The sequence below is a fragment of the Cydia pomonella genome, chromosome 5 (assembly GCF_033807575.1).
Source record: "Cydia pomonella isolate Wapato2018A chromosome 5, ilCydPomo1, whole genome shotgun sequence".
Classification (NCBI taxonomy): Eukaryota; Metazoa; Arthropoda; class Insecta; order Lepidoptera; family Tortricidae; genus Cydia; species Cydia pomonella.
Genome location: NC_084707.1, coordinates 9,807,745 through 9,833,572, shown reverse-complemented (window position 1 = coordinate 9,833,572; position 25,828 = coordinate 9,807,745). Strand labels below are relative to the sequence as shown.

At 36.3% G+C, this 25,828-nt stretch overlaps 1 protein-coding gene across 6 annotated transcripts in view; it reads right to left on the bottom strand.

The window, feature by feature from the left end:
* The window catches only part of LOC133517691 (protein ultraspiracle homolog), a 58,147-nt gene that overhangs the window by 4,509 nt on the left and 27,810 nt on the right, over positions 1-25,828 (bottom strand). For 5 of the 6 annotated variants that reach the window (XM_061851058.1, XM_061851053.1, XM_061851056.1 and 2 more), the window contains 6 exons: positions 23,172-23,376; positions 13,571-13,805; positions 9,521-9,659; positions 5,469-5,611; positions 2,774-2,849; positions 179-328 (listed from right to left, as the gene is read on the bottom strand). In XM_061851058.1, the coding sequence (XP_061707042.1) occupies positions 179-328; positions 2,774-2,849; positions 5,469-5,611; positions 9,521-9,659; positions 13,571-13,805; positions 23,172-23,376 (948 nt within the window). The remainder of the gene's footprint in view (positions 1-178; positions 329-2,773; positions 2,850-5,468; positions 5,612-9,520; positions 9,660-13,570; positions 13,806-23,171; positions 23,377-25,828) is intronic. The other variant, XM_061851057.1, reaches the window with a different exon arrangement.

Sequence of the window (25,828 nt, the reverse complement as noted above, 5' to 3'; positions counted from 1 at the left end):
GCGACTGGTAAGAATTAAAGGATTTTTCGTAGATAAGTTCCGAAAAACTCATTGGTTCGAGCCGGGGCCGTGACCTCCGGATTGCAAGTCGCACGCTATTCCACTAGGCCACTAGCGTTTTTATTGTCTCAAGAACAATTTTGAAAAAAAAAAAGGTGTTGAAATATGGCGGACTGACCGGGGTTGAGCAGCACGATGGCCTTGAGCGCGACGTACTCGGCCTGGTCCATGCGCAGCGAGCGCATCTTGAGGCTCAGCTCCGACAGCACGCGGTCGAAGATCGGGCCCACGCCCGCCTGCTGCGCCGAGTTGCGGTGCAGCGTCATGCCTGCCACCACAATCGCTACATTTGTAACTAGTTCCGGTTATGGCGCGTAATGATGGGTTTGTTACCACTGGTAAGAATTGCAACAGTTATTTGCGATGCAAGTGCAGAAAATAGGAAATTCGTAACGAGTGGTGATAAATTAAAACACAACCGAAGGGAGTGTTTTAAATCGACACGAGTTGCGAATTACCTATTCGCACGTGTATCGTACAACGTTTTCAGTACATATGGCTCTATATGCACGGAAATGATTTTACAGTACATATGGTGCTACTTTACCGCACTAGTGCGAAAATTTTCATATTACGTTACTGTGTCGAACATTTAAAGGGCCATATGTACTGTAAAACGTTGTACGATACATGTGCGAATAGGTAATTCGCAACTGGTGTCGATTTAAAACACTCCCTTCGGTCGCGTTTTAATTTATCGTCACTCGTTTCCCATTTATATATTTCGCACTTGTATCGTAATGTACTATTACAGTACATATAGTGCTACGTTCCCGCACGCATGCGGGAATGAGCACTTTCCATGCATATGTCGAAACTTTAAAGAGCCATATGTACTGTAAAACGTTGTACGATACACGTGCGAATGGGTAATTCGCAACTCGTGTCGAATTAAAACACTCCCTTCGATCGTGTTTCAATTTATCACCACTCGTTATGAATTTCCTATTTTCGGCACTTGTATCGTAAATAACTATTTCACCACACCAACTGGTAAAGGCCCTCTTGATTGTTCAAAAACGAATGAGAAAGTTGCATTTTATCCACATGTGGGACAAAGTAATGAGATGCAAATTTGAATGATTTTTTTTATTACGTTCATTTGGAGTCAGTTAGGTTTGATTTTTTTGGTGTTGCATAGTTAGTATTTTCTTTGCATTGGTGTGGTGAATTTTTTTGTGTTTCACTCGGAGGCAAAGTTTGTTTAACCCTCTCGCCTTGAAACCCTCGCAATGCTCAAGATTCCACTTCTCGAACTTCAATTTTGGAATCTTTCGCTTACTCGGGTATCAATATTAGCAGGAGCGGTTAAACAACAACTTTGCGCCCTTGTAAAACGAATAACCATTCTCATCTTTTAAAATACCAGCCGGGCTAGTACATGATTGGCGCGACAGTATCTCGCGGCGAGATATACTATCCGTCTCTCTTTGATTAACATGGTTAGAAAAAGACGGGCAGTCTATCTCGCCGTGAGATACTGTCGCACGAATCATGTGCTCGGCCTACTGGTACAGTCAGCATCAAAAGTAGCGGATCAAATAACGTTTCATAAGTATCTACCATTCTGTAACAGCTTAACAAAAAGTGATGTCTTTAATATAGTACAACTAACACTGTAAAAGATATACTCGTACTTTTGAGCGCGAATTTTAACAATTTATATATATTTGGAAAAGTTATCCGAAATATCAGATACTTTTGGCGCGTTGTTTCATCCGCTACTTTTGATGCTGACTGTACCTGTGTATTTACCACTAAAGTGAATTTGCGAAGAAAAATTAATCTAAGTAGTTTTGTCACTGCGGTGAATTACATTACACAAATAACAGGTGAGAAAAACGTTCCCAGCTGTTGTAACAACTTGGTGGTAACAATACAATACAATGGCTATGAATAGCCCGTCTCTATTCCTATAGTTCTGCCGTTCTCGATAACATTCTCCGTTTACTATGGGGAATGTTCTCGCGCGAGACATAACCGAGAACATTGTCGAGAACGGCACAACTATAGTATTCCCGCTAGTTACCACTAAGTTGTTACCACTAAGTTGTTACCAGTTGTAACTACTGGGATTTTTTTTATATTTTTACATATGATCGTTTTTTTTCCCCAGTAGTTACCACTAAAATTGTGTAATAGTTCAATACTAATAATCTAATAAAAACAGCATAAATGGTATTGTATAAATATAGAAAATAATAATAAGTCGATTATTATTTTTCCCAGTAGTTACCACTGGTAACAACTTGGTAGTAACGAGTGGGAATAACTCGTCTCAAAAGGTTCAATCGCAAAACGTTCCATCTTTAAATACATTTTTGCAGAATGACCCTTTCGAAAATGACTCCCCGCAAGATGATGATTTTCAAATGGATTAAAGGACATTATACTTACTAGATAATTAATAGAAATTTGATATTGAACAAACTAGATAATTGATAACCCAAGTGCATTTTCTCTCCTAAACATATGCTTTCGGCTGATTAGGACTGTCAAATATATGAAATACCACTCAACAATCTCTAATCCGGGTGCGCGCATTGTGCCATCATATATAAAAATATATAAAATGCCACTCAACAATTTCTAATCCCTGTGCGCGCATTGTGCCATCATATGTAAAAAATATAAAGACATGTTTTATGTTTGCTTATAAACAAAGTGATTTCTCAAAAACAGCGTGATTAAGATGATACGTAGCTTCGCTTACCCGGCATGAGGCACATGAGCTGCGGCTGCGTGGTGCTCCGCGTGCCGTCCCCGTTCTCCCGCTCGTCCTCCAGGTACTAAAACATTCCAATTAAAACATTCGTAACGTTTCAAACAACACACACAAAAACAACTCTAAAAGCCTCAAAAGATAAACATGCGTTTGTTTATTTTTCGTGGGGAATTTCGCCGCCGCTAAAATACTGCGCTATACTTTGCCCTTGAGACAAAGGCGTTTTTTGACGCAGTGCACTAGAGGCTAAAACTTGGGTAAATAGCTAGACCATTTTACACGTACGCTGGGCCTCATAGTCGAAGCACGCTCCAGTAATTTGTCACTTTTGAAGTAAATTAACCGCTATACATTTTAAGTAATTATAACAGGCCTATTTACGATATCATACACACACATCATATGTCGGAGACATATTATACCTGCTCAATTTTATAGGCCAAAGTAAAGACTAGAAAGATTCCTACATTTATTTGAATATGGACAACACGTGACTATACTTATACAAAACGCGTTACTATTTAAGAAAACCAAACTCATAAAGAATCGAATTCAAATATTAGTAGTTATGATTTTAATTGAGCCTTGTTTCGTCAATTTATAAAGTGAAATCTACCAGCCAACACGAGGAAACAACTCAATATTTCATCAAAACACTTTTCACGTCAGCAGCTCGAACAAGGGTAATTTGTTGCTTAAAAACAGTGAGCAAAATCGCATTTTGCTCACCGAGTGAGACAAAATAACATTCAAGTGACCTTTAGATTCGAATGTCATTTCAACGTGCGGGGCCTAATACAAGTGCGAAATATTTGGATTCTATTGTCTGTATACCTTTCACGTCATTAGCAAAAAGAAAGAGACAAAAAAAGTGCATACGTAATTCAACGGTATATTGACGGTTTATAATAGACCCCCGAAATAAGTCAGACCGCATCGTTCCAAAACACCCTACGAGTCTTCATTCGTAATAATTAATTAATGAAATAAAAGTTTAAAATTTAATAAAAACACCATGTTTTACGTATTTTATTATACAATCAAAACAATGAACTTATACAAATTTACGCAATTGTTACGCAGTAAATAATTGTACTTAACTACTTTTAACGATCTCTACTATAGTTGACAAATAGTAGTATCCGCAATTCGGACCGTATCTTACAAAGTTTTTTTTTTTACAATCAAAGTTGTCGATTGAACTGTCAATTGATGTTCGTTAATTCATTATTTTCGTATTATTTTATTGAAATTTCTTTCGTTTGTTTTATTGCGGTAATTATAGTTAATTGTTAGAATACCTTCAGAAAACATGAGTGAAATAGTGATCGGTCCGTCTGGATTACATTTTTTCAGGTTGTATTTTTTTGATGGCTGACTGACGTGAAAAATTTTATGTACTACACGAGATCAAAGTTATTTACATCTCGTTTGACGACCGGTTTGGCCTAGTGGGTAGTGACCCTGCCTACGAAGCTGATGGTCCCGGGTTCAAATCCTGGTAAGGGCATTTATTCGTGTGATGAGCATGGGTGTTTTCTATGTATTTAAGTATTTATAAATATTTATATATTATATATATCGTTGTCTAAGTACCCTCAACACAAGCCTTATTGAGCTTACTGTGGGACTTAGTCAATTTGTGTAATAATGTCGTATAATATTTATTTATTTATTTTATCTCGTGCGCTTTTGAGTCCCTTACTACGCTCAAGATTCTAAATTAGATTCACTCGCTACGCTCGTGAATCTATTTTAGAATCTTTCGCTTGCACGGGACTCAAAACAAGCACTCGAAGAAATATCAAACTTTGCTCTCTTGTTGTACAAATAACTATTTCTATTCTTGTCTTGTGGATATAATGCAACTTCCTCATTAGTTTTTGAAGAATAAAGAGAGCCATTACAAGCTAGTGTGGTGAGAAAAATGTATTGTGTTGTATTTATTTGTTTGAAAACAAATTTACTGCTTACACCATCACACTTACATGCATGTAACTTAAATTAAACTGCCTATGTTTGCACCACAATGAAATCAATTAAATGAAAACTAACAATTCTTAACACTGCACATTTTTTTTCAATGAACCTAAACAGAAATATAAAATGGTGCAGTAACACCAATGCAAGAAACATTGCCTTTTTATGAGTCATGTGCTTATTAAACATTTACGAGTTCCATGGTTATTGTGCACTACATCATTTTAGAAGTATTACTTTTATTGCAAACATTTTATTATTAATAATAATAACACCTTCGCAGATGTCTCGGGGCCCGCAACGATATTTCAGCCAATCCCAGCGCATTGAATAAATGAAGTGACGCGCACCATCTGTTTTTGATTATTGCTAAATACCAGTAGCCCCCGCAATATGGCTGCGATTAGTGTGGGTTTCATTTGATTTTACGAGTAATAGATGTTAAGGTACTTATGAGCTATGGAGAGTTCTAAATTAAAATAGTTTTACGACCGAAGAGAAAACCTGTCTTTGTAGCTTTTATGTATTATATTTCACATTATATAAATGTTAAATATTGATTATAACTAGTTACGCTGGCATACCTATTCGTATAGGTGATTGCACATAGACTAACACAACAAGTAATACAACTGACCTGAATACTAGAACTTATTTAATTGCAATAAGGTTCGCGTAAAGGCAAGAAACAGTGTGAACGTACCTCCATGGACCGCCAGGCGATGGAGAAGAGCAGCAGCTCGTTCCAGGAGGCCTTGATCAGCGCCACCTGGTCCTCCAGCACCAGCTGCCCGAAGTGCGGGATGTCGCGCGCCCACACCACCAGCGCCGCTATCTGCTTGTTGCCTGCAATGCAATTTGTACTCTATCGTTACAACTTTAAGGATGCTATTTACTTGAAATTAGTTTACAATAAACTTTAAAATGTATTAAGGCTTGATAATTTATACTCTGTTAGGCTCTGTCCGAGATTTCATCCGCAAAGGAGTCGTTCAACTGCGACCGTGTCAAAGTCAAAATAGTCTATATTCAAGGCTTAGGCCTAGCAAAAACTACTTTTAAATCGTCTTACAGCCATCAGTCTTAGTCTACTTAAGCAATTGATTGCTTATTAATAATTAAATATAAGGAAATGAAGTAAAAAGTTAAAACTAGCTTTCCAATAAGACAAATTGAAAAAGTAAACATGATATACCTATAAATACGCACAAAACGTCTTTAATTTCACTCAAGTCATGTAGCTACTGGCTTGCCCTTGGCATTAATTTATTACCAACTTTTGACCTGTTTAATAATGAGGGTAATGTAATGTTTACTAAAAGGTATTCAGTACGGGCGGTGTGGTTTATTTGCGCCGTGCTCCAGAACCCATAATAATTAGTTTAACAGAAGCATCGTCTCGTTAACATACTTGCCAGTGTTATTATCACAAAAATAACAACAGATATGGGAGGCACGCATACGCATAGGTACTTAGGTACAAAGATTAAGTTAAACAAAACAGAGTCATTTTCCCTAACAGGTCGCGAATGCTATCTGCCCATCGAGGACATTCAAAACTAAAGCGAAGGGGATTCAGAATACTAAAACATTATTCAGAATAACAAACACCTACATTCCACTTCTTCTCCGCGACTTGGCAAGCAAGAGGAAAAATCCCTTAAAAATAACGCAACTTTTTGTCGCCATCGAATTGATCTACATTTTTTTTTTATCAACATTCATACTTTTTATTGTTCCGTTGTGTTGTGAGACACGCTTTATAAATATCTATGATGTCACAAATATGTAACGGCCAATTATTTCGTGTGATGATAGCCAATAACATGTTATGTTTGGTTTTTTCGTTACCAAATTGCCCATAACAAAAAATCCAGACAAGAGCGAATCGGACTCGCCCACCGAGTGTTCCGTACAAATTTAACTTATTTATTTTTTATTTTGTACAAATCTAGTTTTCAGATTTTTCCCTGTACTTGTAGTGTAAGACGATATTACTTGCCAAATTTCATAGTTCTAGGTAAACGGGACGTATACCCTATAAATTTTGATTCCCTTGAGGGTGCCGAAATATACGTTTTTTGCGGCAAAAACGGCTGTATCTTCTTTTACGTTAACTTAGAAGTTTGATTTTTTCACAGTTTCAAGGGTCTAGGCCTGAGTATATGGTTTTAATTTCAACCCGATACCTCCAAGCGTTCCCGAGATAAAGGGTCTTGACAGATAGACAAACGGACGGGCGGACAACAAAGTGATCCTATAAGGGTTCTGTTTTATACTTTTAAGGCCGGAACCCTAAAAAAAAAACTAGAAAACCACGACGTGTTGGTGTCAAATCGTAACAAATATGATGCATCGGAATCGGATGGATTGGTTCAGACGTTTATTACAGAGGTATTCAAAGTTGGATAGGAACTCTACACACCTAGGAAGGGTGCGTATCGATCGCTATAATTTTTTTATATTATATTAGTTGTAATAACGCTCATTTGATATAATTATTGTTTGACACAACAACAGATTATATATACACATTACGAATAATTATTGTTTCTTGTAATGTTCATCATATCGAATAACAATTATTATAGCGTTCTTTGAGTATAATGCTTATTTCTAATAATATTCAAATAGTATAACGCTAATTTCATCTAAAGCACAGTGAGAATAACTATTTGTTATATAATGTATTGGATATACAATTCCAAATTTAATACCAGAAAAATTGGGTAGGTTAGAACTTTACTGTGAACCCTAAAGAAACGAACTGCTATCACAAATGTAGGTTAGGTTAGGTTTGAACTGTGCCCCTAAAGAAACGGATTGCTTTCAGAAAAATAGGTTAGGTTAGGTTAGAACTATACCAATGATATAAATTAGTTTAAGGTGGTTACACAAAACGCAATGTATTCAAAAAATTATGTATATTTTTTACATTCCACTTTGCAATATCATTCCAAAATTAAATTAGAAGCCATTGCTCGCAGAAATTCATCTTCCTTGTATTCTTGTTTTCGCTCAAGTATTTGATTAATTATTTGTTGCTTTTTTTGCGGCTGTTGACCATCTCTATTTTTTATACTGCTAGTTAGTTATATAATATGAGTTGTACATTAAAAGTTAATTATAGCATATTATTATGATTGTTATAATAAATAAGTGTTATATCAAATGTAGTATATGTATACGAAATAAACGTTATGCGTAGTGATGAATATACACACAAAATAAGTGCATATATTTTGTTGTTATACTAAATGTTAATTATATGTAGTGAATGATTAAACCCGTTAAAAATATACCAAATGTTGTTATATCGAATGAATATATAATGAAAAAAAAAAAAAAAAAAAAAAAATGAATATATACAAAAAAAATTATACCAAACATTACACACCCACCTAGGAGAAACGAACATTATGCGGACGTGAATTTAATAAGGCACAGTTAAAATGTGTGGTGTACCTAATGGTTAAATCTAATCATTTTTAATAATTGAATTACATTTATAACAAGATATTGTTTCAAACTCTGCATGTTTCTTTAATTTAAGTAAGTAAAAGTCCAACTAACTTAATCACGGATCTTTCTCACAAAAGTAATACAGGTTACCTAATGGACGTATAATAAAATATACAAACAAATCAATTCTCATCCTCCTTCGATATTAAATTGACTCCCATTAGCGTGCCAGATTACTGTAATATTATTATTACATTCAATTGACAATTCTAAATTGAACTGATCTTATACGTATTGTAATAGACATAAGATGGTTTTCGTTATGAAGCAGATACGCCGTTATTTTCGATTAATCTGTTGCAATTATGAAATCAATTTGCTTTAGGATGTCTAAATGCAAATTAGCATCAATCTCGTAAATTGTATTATTAGACGCTAATTTTACCAATTTATATGTCTTCGCGATATTTGATTTCAACAGAATTCTTCGCATATTCATCATCAGAAATAAGTCTTCAAATAATTTTATAAAAAAAAATAATGATTAGGTGTTTCTTAGCATAACATTAGTTGTGTTCTCAGAAAAACGTACCGCTGTATATTTTTGAGAAGGACTATTTCTGCTTTCTATTTGCTTCTTTATGCCAGTAAGGATTAATTATAAACTGACGAGGAGCTTTTTTTCTTAATGTTTTATCGAATGCTCGCCTATGCAAATTACAAAGCTCTAACAAAATACCAAAACTATGGGTTTCTTTTTTCTACTGCAGTCGTATTTATAATAACGGAGAATGTTCGGATATTTTTATCTAAGCTTTGACAGCTATCTGCAACTCTGCATCCAACCTTAATCGTTCCACCATGCACGTTGTTTTATAAGAAGGATGCGCCACCAAGATTTTATCTCCTTAAATAATACAAGACGCGAAGTAAACGGAAAGCGTGGAGCACATTTCGAGTAACGTGTTGTGTTGCGTATTTCCATTTTTAATTTTTATGTATAACATTGACGATACTAAATACATACTCATGACAAATATGAACTGCACTCTAAGGAACCGTCGTTCGACGGTTACAAAAAGCCTCCCTTAAATTGGCATAACAACCCGAGGGTCATGGAACGCACGTTGTTTTAACTACTCGTACTCGTAATGTGCGACGGACGACGGCGATAGGCGTCACCGTGGAGCATGCTTTTCGCGGCCGAGGCGTTAGGGTGCAAACTGAATGAAGGCTCGAGTGGCAGGTGGTGGCGGCGACCAGTATCCACCTCACAGATTGTAAACACGTTACCTATCTGACAGAGGCTGGAGACTGGCACACGGTACCGCGGCGGCACGTTGGTGTCAGAGCCGACGCGCAGGAACTGGTACTCCTCGCTGGGGTCCGCCACCAGCGACTCCATTTCCAGCAGCCGCTCGATAGACAGCTCCTGCACAATAAAAATAAATTAGAAGATTGAGAAACAAATAAAGTAGTAACGGGTTTTGTGATTTTTATCGTTAATTATTACAATTCTAACATTATGTTTTTACCAGCAAAACCAAACGCTTATAATAGATAGGTGCGAACGACGGTAGGTATGTAGGTAGGCCTGCCCTCACATCATTAATCAGGATTGTTTTATTTAGATTTTTGTTCATTTATATATTAGTGTTACATTTAGGTATGTATTAGGTAGATTTATTATTAAAACCAAATTTATCAAAGCGAATTATTGCAAATGACCCACTAGAAGCCAACTTCAGTTTTAAAACCCTTTATATGGATTACTATTTGTGACCACGGCCGGCAAAAAGTCTCACTTTGTCGCTTGCCATAAGAAAGAGATTTGCTTGTATCGTTATACGAATAACCTGTCAAGGCGCATGGCAAGTGACAAAGTGGGACGTTTTGCAGGCCGCGGTCACACATTTTAGGAGTAAGTAGCAGTATTACTACGCGCAAAGTTAACAAAATAATGTATCATGTCATGTACAGGTAAATTGCTACTAATTAAGTAATATTTTTGCCAGTCATTTTATTACGCAAATGTTAATTAAATTAGGAGTAAAGAGGGCGGTTGCAAAGGTTCAGAGCGGTTTATATTTTATTTATTAGCAGGGCCCGTACTTTTCATGCCGTTGACGCAAAAATGACGTAATTGAACATACAGGCAGTTTTTTTACAACACTACAAATTTAGATAGCTTACGTATTGACGGATAGAACAATAAATACTTGTTACGTGAATAAAAGCTTGTTCCGCTGTTAAAAATTAAAAATATGTATTATGTTATTTCGAATACGAAAAACGTTAGAGGCCTGTGGAAACGGAAAAGTGTTTGTTGGATTCTATATAATTCGATCGACATTAATTATTTTACAAAAAGTAGGCAACGAAGTTATTATCATTCGCAAAACGCACGCTAAAGGCGCTGGATATTATAATATTTATTTATGGATACAAATGTATGCCTGCGAACCAAAACCTTTTAGTCATCGTTGACAAAATTACCCCAATACCGCTATTTTTATTCTATTTTACCATATATGCAAATTAGAGTGTCACTACGGTCTCGTCTAACAATAGACAGAAGTTTTGTATTTTATTCCCTTTGCATAAGTTATAAACCGTGTATGCACATATTGTTAAACTTTAAGGTACACACTAAGTGTAACAAGCGAACGATCAAGTTATATTGGTATGTACATACCTACGCGAGAAATAAACTGGCAACTTCACGAGTCTGTAATTGCTTTGAGAACTATTTAAAAATAAAACATTAATTGAAAGTTATTTCGCCAACGGTTTGAATATCAGTAAAATATAGAATTTTAATAAAGTATCTGTCTGATATGTCTGAGTCGAAATATAGTATCTGTAAAATGTTGCTAAAGACGAATTTATGACAAGATTTTATCTTTTAAAGTCTGTTTAGACTAGATAGTCAATGTGAGTATACGCCGTTTATTTTAAGATATTTTTTTTCTAACCTCAAAAGTAGTAGTAATGAGCTTTTTCTTCCGAAACGCTAGGGTCCCTATCTAATAGTGCGGCACAATAATATGTAATGTAATGTGTATGTTTACTTCAATTTAATTTTGGAAGAAGAAGTTACCACTACTTTTGAGGTTATAAAATTTCAAATCTAAAAAAAAACGGACTATAATGAGTACGCGACGAAATCAAAGTAATGTGCCGTGACAAGGACACCAAACCGCGGCGCAGTTTTACAAAAAACTACAATTTAGACATGGGTAAGATAAGGTGCTCTTTATTGAACACCTGAGACTGTTTTTACTTTAGTTTTTTTTCTTAATAAATAATAATTTGGTCACTGGAAACACATAGATCCAGGTTGCGGGTAAGTAGGTCACCCAATTAATTATTCTACCGCATTGTAGTTACTAAGATTAAAATTAAAGTGCTATGCAGGGAGGCAACAAACATAAGGTCGATCTGCATAATGACAATAAAAAAAATCATCACATTAACTGGTAAAGGCCCTCTTGATTGTTCAAAAACGAACGAGAAAGTTGCATTTTATTTATCTACATGTGGGGCAAAGCAATCGGATGCACATTTTTTGAGTTGTTTCCTTACGTTAGCTTGTAGAATTAACTTTTTTATTATTGTTTTTAAATGATATTTTTCTTATTATATTCATTTGATTTGATTTGAATTTTTTGTTATTTCATAGTTAGTGGTTTCCTTGCGTTGGTGTGTTGAAAATTTTTGTGTTTCAATCGGGGACAAAGTTTGTTTCACTCTCGTGCCTTGAAACGCTCAAGATTCCACTTCTGGAATCTTTCGCTAGCTCGGGTTATATATCCCCTTGTAACACAAATAACTATTGTAGCGCATGTACAGTCAGCATCAAAAGTAACGTATCAAACTACGCGACAAAAGTATCTTCTGTCATCATTTTCTGAAAGCTTAATAAAATATATGTATATGTTTATTATATGTAGAATAATAGGTATAACTGTAATATTTACTTTTGAACGCGACTTGTAGAAATCTATTTCTATTTGGAAAAGTATCCCAGGGTACTATTGATGTTGACAGTACTAGTCTAATTAGAAATATGATGTGTTCGGGATAAGTAATTTGATTTTTGTAAAATCCCAGACGTATACACGTCACGAGACGCATTTTTCATCGCATAATATTTTAATCATAATAGTTAATGTCTTATTACATAGGGGTCATCCATTAATTACATCACACGTTTAGGGGGAGGGAGGGGGACAAGAAAATGTGACATGTTGTGACAAGGGGGAGGGGGAAAGCACCAACTTTGTGACGTCACTTTAAAATCAACAGTAATCGTTTTTTTTTTTTCAATTTTTATTCGTTGTAAAGTTAAATAATGAGTTTTTGGAACGATATTCGTTTAATTTTCTTTCCTAATCGGTTTTTTATTATAAAATTACTAATAATACTTTTATCAAAAATAATTTGATAAAATATTAATAATAGCCAATTCGAAAAATGTGACGTCACACCAGAGTTTACCAAATGTGACCAAGTGTGACGAAGGGGGGGGGGGGGGGGGGGGTCAAAAAGCCTAGAAATTCGTGTGATGTAATTAGTGGATGACCCCATACAGCTATGAATATTTCTTGTTTTAAGCATACCTAATGTTTTACACAATGAATAGTTTACTTATATCTCAATCATTCTTAATAACATTGAGCCGTTGGTTTAGGCGAAAAGCAACACTAAAACTCTATTTTTATTTTGTTAGGGCCGGCTCCCGCCACGAGCCTTAGGCAGATAACGCCTCAATGCCCTTTATGAAATAATATAAATCCGAATTTAGCTTCATTAAACAAGCCACTTGTACCGAACGAAGCTTATCACTCTTATCAGATCGCAATATATTAATAATGTAAAAGTTTATTTTAGAAGAAAAAACATGAGTTTTAGAGTTACTTATACGTATATTTTATAATTCTTTGGAACAGGAACACTACCCAGGTAACTAAATAGAAGTAACTATTATGGCGCTCAATAAAGTGGCCTGATGGTCTAATTAAGATCGAAGGGAACTGTTGGAGGAGGGCAGCCCTGGACCGGTGTTATACTGAGGAGATCCTTGGGGTGGCTTATGCACAGCAATAGACGACTTTCAACTGATAAAATGGCGAACGAACATAAAATATCACAAAATTTGCTTTAAAATTAAATATTGCACTTATAATAACATGTATTTCTTTCAAATTCAAAATACGAGTACAACGTACCGCATCACACCGGATGCGGCAGCAGTGTGACGACCGCCTTACTTCTCAGTAGTCGCTAAAGTAAAAAATATTATTATGGAAATGAGTGTGTGATATAGATGAGAGCACATACATCGCTTACCTGCACCGAGCTGCTCGGGTGCGCGTCCTCGGCGCCGCGCGCGGCGCGCTGCCGCTCCTCCTGCACGGCCTCGCGCTTCATGCCGCACGCCAGACACTTCTGGTAGCGGCAGTACTGGCATCGATTCCGCTGCCGCTTGTCGATGATACAGTTGCGCTCCTCGCGGCACGCGTACGAGAGGTCTTTGCGTACGGTCCGCTTAAAGAAGCCTTTGCATCCTTCGCAACTGGAACCAAGGAATAGACTAATCAGGAATCCGGTAAAATCAGTTAAAGAAGGCACTGCGGTTCAAATTACGCACGAATCCATAAGCCATGCGGGCGAACCCAAAGTGCATGAAACTTCAACACAGTGAATGGCTAACCACCCCGACGATTTAACAATATGATGTGTACAATATATCTAAAAGATTCATTACCGCCGTCACGAGGCTATGTAGTTTGTTTTTATACGATGCGTGGTTGCGTGCCTCGGCACACATCGGTCAACCATCGTGCCAACAGCGCGTGTGGCCTCATGTTATACAAAAAAACATATCATTTTTGTGCAAATGAACGGTACCCTAAAATAATTTAATCATCTCCGGTTTGAAAAGGGTGAAAAGGGACTGATTGCGTACGCTGCAGTCGTCACGTAATCTCGTCGACCGCTTCTTCGAAAAAACACATCCTATCCGGTATTGGTTGAGATAAAAAGATAAATGAGCAAACGAGTCGAAAGAAACAACGAAATGGGTAACAATGCAAAACGAAAACAATTAATATATTATAGTGCCGTGCGTATACAGCGCATTGCGTATATTAATAAAGGCTATAATGGAGAATCGTGTGAAATTGATTCCATTAATTGAGCACGAGGAAAACTCATCGTTTAGCATTCAGCTCGAACCGCGGGTCTTTTTTGCAACACGTAATTTGCCCAGACGCGACCATCTCAGACTGGATTTCATTTAAGCCTTGGACATTACGCGGGTTTTGCAAGAACGTTGATGATTATCAAGAAAAACTTTCACTTCTCAGAATTTAAATGACAACTCTTACCTACACCATGTTATTTAGTTAGCAAGATATGTCCATTCTCGTAAGGAGCCGCCGCCGCTGCCGTTATTTATTTGGTTTACAATAAATAAATGTACTTAATTATTGGATTGAATTCAACACAGTCGTGATTTTTTCGCATACTCAGAAATAAGTATGCACATAAACTCTCTACAAGTACACTTTACGATGTAATTAACGCAGCCTAATTAATAAACGCATTATTTAACCAATGTTTAAAAAAAATCAGAGGCACGACTATTTAATTTTTTCGTATGAATGAATCGAGTCCTTATGCACTATTAATATCTACGTTATTTTATTATTATTATTTTTTTTTATTATTTCATGGAATAAACTTATAATCTAGTACAGTTTCCTGCAAAACTGTTTACACAGTTTGACTGCAGGCGCGAGTCTCTGTTATAAGTTCTTAAGTACATAGTCAACGTAACATATTATTAATTAAAACTTACACCATGAATATAACTCTCTTCACTTGAGTGACATTTGCAGGCACAGGCATACAATTGTCACCCAAGTGTTTCCATTAGGTGCAGCTTTAGTGCTTTTTACGTAAAAATCTTTTATCTACAGACATATAAATCCTCTATGACCCGCTACCAAAATCCATAAATAATGGCCAGCATCCAGCATTAAGATAAAATATTTGTTATAACAAATTTCCTTATCTGTGAAAATGCTGTTATTGCGTTATTACAATAACGAAATCGACTTTGTACTAACATTAAAAAGAACATATCTGAGAAAAAAAAGCAATTTTATTTACCCTCTATTCTAATATCACTCGAGATGACGTTTTATACTAAATGAAATGTAAATTGCAAACAATTTGGACAGATCGTGCATGTTAGTTGGTATCGAAAGATATGGCAATCGGCTCCCGACTACAGTTTGTCTCTGAATTAAAAAAAAGTACGGATGCGTGACATGCGTGAAAAAAGTTTTCATTATGGAAGGTAGAGGCAAGGAATAGAATCTCGATAGGCAGGACTGTTGCAAAAGTCTCCAGCTGTCAGCTATAAATAATAGTTCCAAATCTCTCCAGAGTAGCGCTAGAGTAGCTAAGAACCTAGGCGTTATTGACGGAGTGAAGTGCGCTGTCTATGATTCGATTTTTTTTTAAGTATACTTGGTATTGTAGCGCCACCTATTTATGGTTTTTTGTCAGACATTTCTGGTACATGGAGATTCTATTCCTTAACTCTACCTTCCATAGGTTTTATTTGCCGCCATTTGACGTACAGTTTAACTTTTAACTAGTTTCTAATATTAAATTTCTAGTTTAAAATTAATTTGTTAGTTATTTTTAAACTAAGATAGCATAAATGTTGGGTAAAATGAGCGATGAAGATATTCGGAGTATCCGCGAGTTCCGCCAGAGAGCAACGATACCCCAACACGGCCGTAATACGCGGTTAGTGCATACAGCATAGAAAGATCATAGAAAGTTTATAATATGTGTGCAGATAAAATAGTGTATGTAACTGTCTGTACATATTTAGGCATTAAAACACTCGTGTGAACTCTTTTCAGAAACTCACTACGTTCGTTTCTTAAACCCACACTCGTATTTTAATGCCTTTCATTATGTATCAGTCACATAAGCTACTATTGCGAGGCCTGACTGCACAGCCAAGTTTCGGGCCAAGATCCTGTTTGATGCCATGACTTGCATTCGACCACAAAGTGCAGGCGGGCATGCATGCAATATGTGCACATAGAGTACCTACGAAAACTTCTTGCTTCATAATGTACTTACGTTATTCTATGTGAGTATGTCATAGGTTCTCAAATTTCTTAGTTCATTAAATACTATACTTGCCTGAGCTCTTTATTTAGTATTGGTAGATAAAATTAAATAAGACGGCCAGTAAATATTAACATACAATATTTGACTGACGCCCACGTCATAGGTATACGTAAATGTATATGAACAGCTAATACGGGATTAGGTCATAGATAATACATAATTATAGTATTATTCGCAAAAAAGCTTCGTGATAAAAATAGCGCACACGCGTTCTGTGTGCCACTGCCAATTGAACAAGTTTACTAGTAGACATATGTATTTTATACTAGATATGCCTCCGTACTACCGTAAAAACATGGCCAAGTGCCCGGCGGGTCGGTGGGCCGTCTGCTCATAATTATATTTCGGTCAAATTATGATCTAATGTATGGGGAAAACAAACAAATTATATCCAGCTTGAAACGAATGGTGTATAAATAAATAAATATTAGGGAACATCTTATCTTACACAAATCAAACTAAGCAAAGCATGTACTGTACTATGGGTACTAGACGACGACATACATACTAGTATAGATAAAATACATACTTATGTATATAGAAAACACCCATGACTCAGGAACAAGTATCTGCGTTCATCACACAAAGAAATGCCCTTACCGGGATTCGAACTCAAGACCATCGGCTCCATAGGTAGGGTGTAGGGTCACTACCCGCTAAGCTAGACCAGTCGTCAACATAAAAATGGTGCATCAGCATGATACCTTTGGGTATGGTGCTTTACGCACACTAGCGTCCTCTACCCTCCCCCTGACGCAACCCCCCCTTTAAGCATTTCATGTCCCGGTTGACGGTTTATTTTCATTTTTGAGAAAAGTATTACAGTTAGGAAAAAATTGTCAATGTAAGAATTAGCCCTTGATAAATTCTTACCAAATAAGGTTTTATTCTTTAAATGATGCACCGGTTTTAGGGTTCCGTACCCAAAGGGTCAAACGGGACCCTATTACTGAGACTTCGCTGTCCGCCCGTCCGTCCGTCACTAGGCTGTATCTCATGAACCGTGATAGCTAGACAGTTGAAATTTTCACAGATGATGTATTTCTGTTGCCGCTATAACAACAAATACTAAAAACAGAATAAAATAAATATTTAAGGGGGGCTCCCTTACAACAAACATAATTTTAAGCCGTTTTTATAAATAATGGTACGGAACCCTTCGTGCGCGAGTCCGACTCGCACTTGCCCGGTTTTTATGTTTTAGCTAGATGAACTTCGACAAAATGTAGCCGTTGAACAAGTCGGCTCTCCCTATACGATTTCTTTAAGTATTATGTCATATTCTAGTTCATCTAGCTGTAATATAAAAATGGTGTATCATATAAAAAAAATGAGCTTTTTTATTAAGAATTTAATAAGGATTATTTCTGTCATTGAAATTTTATTTCTCAAATGTATACTTTTCCCAAAAAATTAAATAAAATCTGCCAACCGGGACATATTTCATGCTAAAAGGGGGGTTGCGTCAGGGGGAGCGGAGGGGATGCTAGTATACGTAAGGCACTATACACAATGGTATCATACTGCACTGCATGAGTCTCAATTTGGATATAATTTGTTTTTCAAAAAACATAATTTGACCGTATCATAATGGAAGGTTCGGGTTATTGTAAGTGGCGTATCTATCTGTGTTGTAGTACTATGTAATCCATGGGAGAGCGGTAGGTAAATTGGGAACAATATCGAAGTTGATTGCAATCGTTGTTTATTAAAGGTAATAGATGTACAAATATAGAAGGGGCCGCGTTCAGTGTCCGGCTATTTGAATATCGCCTTGTCAATAAGAAATCGAAACGAGTAGTCGTACGCTGTTATTCCACGATCTACACATATTACTGTGTTATGTTACACATTTCTCTGACAATTATTAAGTATTTATCTCCGTGAAAGTAGAAAGTTCAGTACCCCTAGTGTAAATTTGATCGACATCATAACGTGACGAACGCGTTTGCGTTAAGTCTCATTTTATATAGGATTTTGAGTTTCCAAAACGTCCCGCTTGGCGCGCTCTTTCTAAATCCAATACAAAATGAGACTAAACGCAAACGCGTACGTCACGTTTCGAAATCGAATTTATTTACACTAGGGGTACAGGTAGTGAGGTAGGTTTTACTAAGGTAAAGCAAACCACTTGACTAGAGATTAATGAATTGTAGGTAAGCGATTTTCGTATGTAACTCTACGTGGCTTGAAATTAAGAGAAGTATATACCAAGTGATCGTCCATTAAAAAAAATCCATTCTCCATGATTTTTTAGTATTTTATGACACAATGAAAAAATAGGTTTAAAGGCTTTTCCTTTTTTTTTTTCAAAATTTGCAAAAAAAAAATTATGCTGAAGCGATCGACATCAAAATCAAAGTTATTTGTTAAAATTTAGTTAGTGGGAAACGTTTTCTACCAAAATGAAATTTCATAGAAAAGATATCGTTATTTCGCTAGGATTGCAAACTATTCTTCCCTCTTAAGTAAATAATTGAATTATATTATTATGTGTGTGTCCATTAACAAATAGCAGTAATCGGCGTGTACAGATCTTGGAACCGTTCGCTCGCTTAGATCCTTCTAATAGCAGGCAGTTGTCTGACAAAATACCTACATTAACACTTAAATATTTTCATTCAAACATTTAATCTCTTCATGTCAGAATTAATGAATAAATGTGAACGCGGCCAGCAAAACGTCGCTTGCCATAAGGACGAGATTTACTTGTAACTTTATACTAATTACCTGTCAAAGCGTCCTTATGGTAAGCGACAAAGTGGGACGTTTTGCCGGCCGCGATCACATATTTGTAACGAATATAATTTCAAGTATCCGGTGGAATAATTTTGGTTCCACTGAAATTGTAGGGAAATATTAAGCAAATTTCCTTCAGGCGGCAATTTTCCTAAATATTGCTATTGTGTTTGTATTGTTGGATATTGAAAGGTACAGCGTCGTAAAAAGAATCTTTTCTATTGTTACTTTCTTTCAGATAAATTGATTTTTCCAAAGGGCAAATTCACGGTAAGAGCTTATAATCTTATTTTTAAGGTATACGTTCATTTGGTGCTTTAACTATTTTTAAGGGAGAGAAGCAAGTTTAATTTTATGGACTAGAGAATTACAAGTTAACTATTACCTACAACAATTGTTTAATTACAAGCACTTTAATGGATTAAATCGGATGCATTACGACTCATGCAGTAATTATAAAACTCACTTTATTGTTACTCTAAGAGTGCTATAGTCTGATTTATTACGACGACTTTTACGATGAAACGAAGTATAATGCTTTATAAGGGTCGTTTGATTATTTATTGAGCAAATGTTTGAAATGCGAATTTAAAATATATATTTCCATCAAAACTTAACTGAGGGCCTTCTACAACATGAATGTCGACATAAAAAAAATCTCAAGGTGAAAAGAAAATGTCTCATGCATGGAATTACAGGCGGCCGCCGGTCGATAGAATTGTAAATTGCTTTAATAATGTATAAGTTCAGATTCTATAAAGTAGAAGTTGGAAACAGACGTATTGAATCCGCGTATCGGCTCGGAGCCCCTCACAATCCGATTAAAGCGTTACAAGAACAATAACAAGGTATAAAATCTTTAATTTTGCGCATGCCATAGCCATAACCATAACCCATTATCATTTTATACGCCAGACTTGTAATATTGCAATTTAACTATTTATGTACAGTCGAGCTAAAAATATATGTTTATACCTTATTCCATTGTGATAAGACGAAAAATGCATAAATATTTTGGACATAGAATGTACATGTACACAGCTGTCTGTGGTGTCTAGTCTAGACGGTGCTATGCGTAGTGTTGTGCAGAAAATATATACAAGTATGAGTTACCACCTAATGTTGATTCTGGGTAAAATACTTTCAGACCAATACACCTCAACTATAATAATATTCAGTGGAAATCTCTATAACTATTATTCAATTATTATATATAAAGAATGCGCATTTGAATTGGAATTGCTTCATTCCGAGATAAACATGTTTTGTAAGTCGCGTTGTAAATACGATACTTATTCAAGCTAAAATCAGATATTTAAAATTATTCTTCACGTGTACTTGTAATTCAATGACATCCTAATCTTCTCACCGATCTTATAAAATTTGGATATACCTACGCGGGTTCCAGAATAACTAAAAATAGGCACAACCAAGGAAAATTGAAATTAGCAATGAAAAAAACCTATTTATCTAGTCCAGGGTTCCAACTTTTCTCAATCGAACTTCGCCCAGAAAATATTACATTTAATTTTTTTATTGGTTAGGAAGGATTAGGAAGTTCTTAATTCTAATCTGTCAAAAACAAAAGTGACTATGTATGTTGGTAAAGAAAAAACAGTGAAATGCATATCATGTTTGTTCACGAGACGAACATACGAGTAACAAGCGTTTTCCGTAAGAAAGTGACAAGATCTGAAGTGGAGGTATGTGCCAAACGGCCCACCTATATCGTTCGGTCGACTGTGACTGTGTATTAGCGAGCCGACGGCGTTTACTCCTTATGTAATGTTTTGTCCAGCGGCTAATATCTAATGACTGTCCTTTTGTTTTGCGACCCAGACCTGTTACTAAAATTCGATTGCTAGGCCATTTTTCAAAATGGGGATACAAAAAGTTTTGTAGAACATGACGTTCTACGCAGTGTATAGCTTCAACCTTCAACGGAAGAGTGAGAAATTACGTTAAATTAGCAAAATTAAATTAATGTAATCTATAAGGAGATTCGGATAAGAAGGTCCGCAAGGAGATCACGCCGTTCTAGTATATACCTATCTCTAAGCCTTACTAATCTACTGACTTATTTTTGAGGCTTTCACTCTTGAGAACTCAATCATTGAAAAAAAAAATTGGTTATAAAAAGGTTGGAAGCCAATGCATTAGTGATACAGGTTTGTTTTCATAAGCAATGTCTCATCACAATGGAAGAATCCCACCAAACAAGGCGCCATTACTCATCCCAATATATTAAAGTCTCTTCTGCAATGATTGGCAATCGGTACACAAATATATACCAACGACACAATAACTGAACCCTAATAAACCTTATTGTAAAGGGAGAGGGTCTACATATGGTAAATTAAGTGAGCCAGTGTGTGAAGATGATGCCATAATGAAAAACCATGCTCATAAAATTAAAATAATATTGATTACACGTTTAGCTATATTTGATATGGTATTAAAATATTAAGACCAAGTCCGGTCAGACTCGGTATTTCCATAATTTAATTTTGTCGAATTTTTGCATATATCTATGCAATAATTTTTTTACCATTACATCATGGTTTGAAAATAGCTTTGACTATTAGGTATTCGACACAGTTTTGTTGTATACGCGTATTTTATAGGCCACGGAGCACCATTGTAGTTTTTATTCCGGAAATATGCGCATACCCAAGGGATGTAACTTGTCGGGCGAGTACAATGGGATATATTTTTATCACATAAATGTTGACGGCTTCCGAGAGATAAAACTAAAGCTACCTAGCAGTTTAGTTTGATATACTATACCTAGATTTCGCTGCAGTAATAAAACAAAGTAGTAAATATAGCAGGAACATGGACCAAAGAATTTTCTTTGCTATGGTATATTCCATAGCGCGCTAAGTCCGCGCACTATCACTGAGGAATTTTAAGGTGGCGACTGACTTGTAACATTTCGGTGTAATGTAACGTGATACAACCCGAGCATTACAACAGTCAGTGCAGCGAGCTGAGCCGCTCGACGCGAGCACCGCGTGCTCCACTCGGCTGTCGGTTTTTACGCGAATCCCTTTGAGTGTTACAAAGGTGGCGACTGACTTGTAACGATCGCCGTGAACGATACATTACAAGCAAATGTTACAAGTCAGTCGCCACCTTTAGGCTTCGGCGCAACGAACAGATGCAGTGCACAGCCTCTGTAAGTTTTTTTAGTGAGTTAATATTTAGTGTTATGGGCTCTTCCTGTGCAGATCATAAAATAAATGGACGTAAAAGCCTAAATTTCTTGCTCGACCCATATAAATATGCATGTTCAAACTTTCTACTTCTTAAAAGCCGTATGATAGATGATGAAATTAATTAATTATCGTTAGAAAAAATTGTAAGATTTTAGGAATATCATGGCAAGACAGGGTGACAAAAGCAGGGGTTCCAGAAATTGCACAGCTGCCTAGCTCAACCGCGTTTCTCAAATAGAGACGTCTGCGTTGGCTAGGGCATGTGCAAACCAACCTTCTCGACTACCTCGTCATGTTCTTCTTGGTGCGGTTGCGAATGCAAAACGTAACGTTGGGAGGCCATTGCTTCGCTTTAAACATTGCGCAAAGAGGGTCATGATTGCCTTCCATATCGACCATCGAGGCTGGAAGAGCCTCGCAGAACAGCGGACGAGTGGCGCAAACGCGTTTTGGAGGGTTGCAACTTTTGTGAAGAGACCTGGTTCGCTGCACCCGCTGACAAGAGGCAAAACCGACGACAAGGCGTCTCAGTACCGTTTTCCGCAAATTTCTCTTGTCAGGCCTGTGGTAGACGATGTCAGTCTCGCATCGGTCTATTCAGCCACCAAAAACGGTGTCTCTCCGGCGATACACCATAAATCGTCTGCAATAGACGCAAAGGCCAATGACGATGATGATGTTGTTAGAAAAATGTACCCAAATAATTATCAAGAGTCCACAAGAAAGACGCTCATTTTCCGGAACGATTATGTCTCAGATCTCACCTGTATACTCCATAGTGTTTCCCCGACGCCCTATCGCCGCATATCGAGCACAGGTGCTTGGAGCCGCTGAGCGGGTGGTTGGGGGGGTAGTTCTTGAAGGTGGGGGGCGAGGTCGCGTCGTCCCGAAGCCCGTCCAGCATGGCCGTGTCAGGCTTCATCTCCGGGGGAGACATGGGCGACATGAACCCACTCTCGAGGTTAAGCCCTGCAACAAAATGTATAAGATAAGCATACTGGTTGGAAAAATATAACTTCGGCTCGGAAATGTGGCTATAGATGGTCTAAATCGTGACTAGAAATTAGCACTTAGGTGTACACCTGAATCAACATTCCAACAATGTCTTAGTTGTACTATTACACTTCTACTTTCCACTCACTGAATGTTTGACAATGACATTCAATTCAATTTCAGCGCACAAGTTCATTAGGTAATTTAAGGTAAGGCGTTTAATCCTTTTAAAAATAAGAAAAGTTGTTTGTAGGTCCCAAAACTCATAATGTAGGCGCTTTTTACCGTTAATAAAAATAGTACATTACTCCAGAGGCCGTGAAGTAAGGAATAGACGAGCCCGGATAAAGCGAGTCTTGCAATCCCTGTTCCGGCCAAGGATTGTATAGTGCTTTTCTCAAACAATGTAAGAAAATATTATAATTAAAATAACTACTAAGTAATCAAGTAAATAAGTTTGATTGCTTTTTAACGGTAGCACATTACGCATAGCTAAGTTGGCTTCCTCTCTTAAATTAGGCGGAGTACAGTCCATAATTTCCCTATCGCTCTCGTCACTTGATGTCATTTTTAGGGTTCCGTAGTCCTAGTTGACTACGGAACCCTAAAAATGACATCAACAACTCTTATAGTTTCGCCATGTCCGTCTGTCTGTCTGTCTGTCCGAAGCTTTGCTCCGTGGTCGCTAGTGCTAGAAAGCTGACATTTGGCATGGATATATAAATCAATAAAGCCGACAAAGTCGTACAATAAAATCAAAAAATTAAATATTTTTAGGATACCTCCCCTACACGTAAAGTGGGGGTGATTTTTTTTTTCTTCAGTCCTACAGTGTGGGGTATCGTTGGAAAGGTCTTTCAAAACTAATAGGGGTCTTCAACAAACATTTTTTGATATAGTGAATATAGTTTGGTAATTATTTTACAATAGACAAAGTTATAAATACAAGAAGACATTCCCGCACCGAAAACCCCGACGTATGTTCATAAACATGTACTAAAGTTACGATGCCGCTAATCATCGTTTGTCCCTTTCCGACGTATTGGTATGATGGAAAGGGACAAACGATGATTAGCGGCATCGTAACTTTAGTACACGTTTATGAATAAGGGGGTTAAGAACTAAGCGACTTTTATTTATCCGAACTGGATATACTCGTAATGCTTACTTAGGACAAATAAAAATGACAAGTTATGACAAAATCGTAAGTTTTTAAGAGGGATGTATACCACGTGATCGTCCATACAAAAAGAGAAATCGTTTGAAATTTTGAATATTTTCCATTCTCCATGATTTTTTTGTATGTTATTGGCACAATGAAAAACTAGGTTAAAATAATAACTAATAAGTTTTCTTTTTTTTTCTTCAAAATTAGCAAAACATTTCTGTTTTTCTTTAAAAATAAAAGCGTAATCTAAAAACCTAGAATATATTATGTTGAAGCGATCGACATCAAAAACAAAGTGATTTGTTAAGTTTTATTAGTGGAAAACGTTTTCTCCCGAAATGGAATTTTATAGAATAAGTACCGGTATTTCGCTAGGATCGCAAAGCTATTCTTCCCTCTTAAGAGTTCAAACAAATAAAGTGTAACTATACCAACTACGTGCCAACTCGCTTTCGTGGTAACTAGTGGGACTTTTTTCTCAGTTTTGTTAGTGTTCTATACTAATAAAAAGCCTTGATAAATCTATTATGGAGTGTATATAACATAAGTACCTCGATTAGAGTTTCAGTAAACTGCTCTAAAACAGGAATAAAATATTTGAACCATTTTACGTGTACAAGTTTCGGACTAAATAAAATAGTTAAGACTCGTGGGTCCGTGTTCTTCTCTCACTCTCATTGAGCGTACGCGAGAGCGAGATGGATGTACGTGCTTGGGACCGCGAATTTATGTTTTTGAGTTTTAATTTGTTGTAAGTATTAACAAAAAAAAGTAATCAATCAGTTCCTATCCGTCATAAATAAATAAACAAATGTGCATTAAAAAAATTAAGCTGTTTATTTCAATAAAAATCACATTACATATAAATTAAACTTAACTACTAATCTTAAATTCAAAAGATTTAATGCAATTTCGCATTTTAAGCTTTTGCATAAATTGTTACAAATTTGTAAAGTGCGTTTTAGAATCATGTTCGAGATTTTTTTTTATCGAGCGAAAGTCAAAAAATCGTGATGGGAATGGATGAAGTCACTAGACGCAATCCTCAAGATTGCTAATTAAATTAGCAAGTTTGGCAACCGTATTGTCACTCTGTCAAGGAGAATTTAACGCCTACTTGAAAATGTATCTCAACTAGGAATGTTTATTAATTACCTATATTTTAAGTATAAGTATACACGAACAAACAAATAAAGTAATATAATATAAATGAAAATTCTTTATAAATCGGTTTGAAAATATTGCCTATTGCGTTTTCTT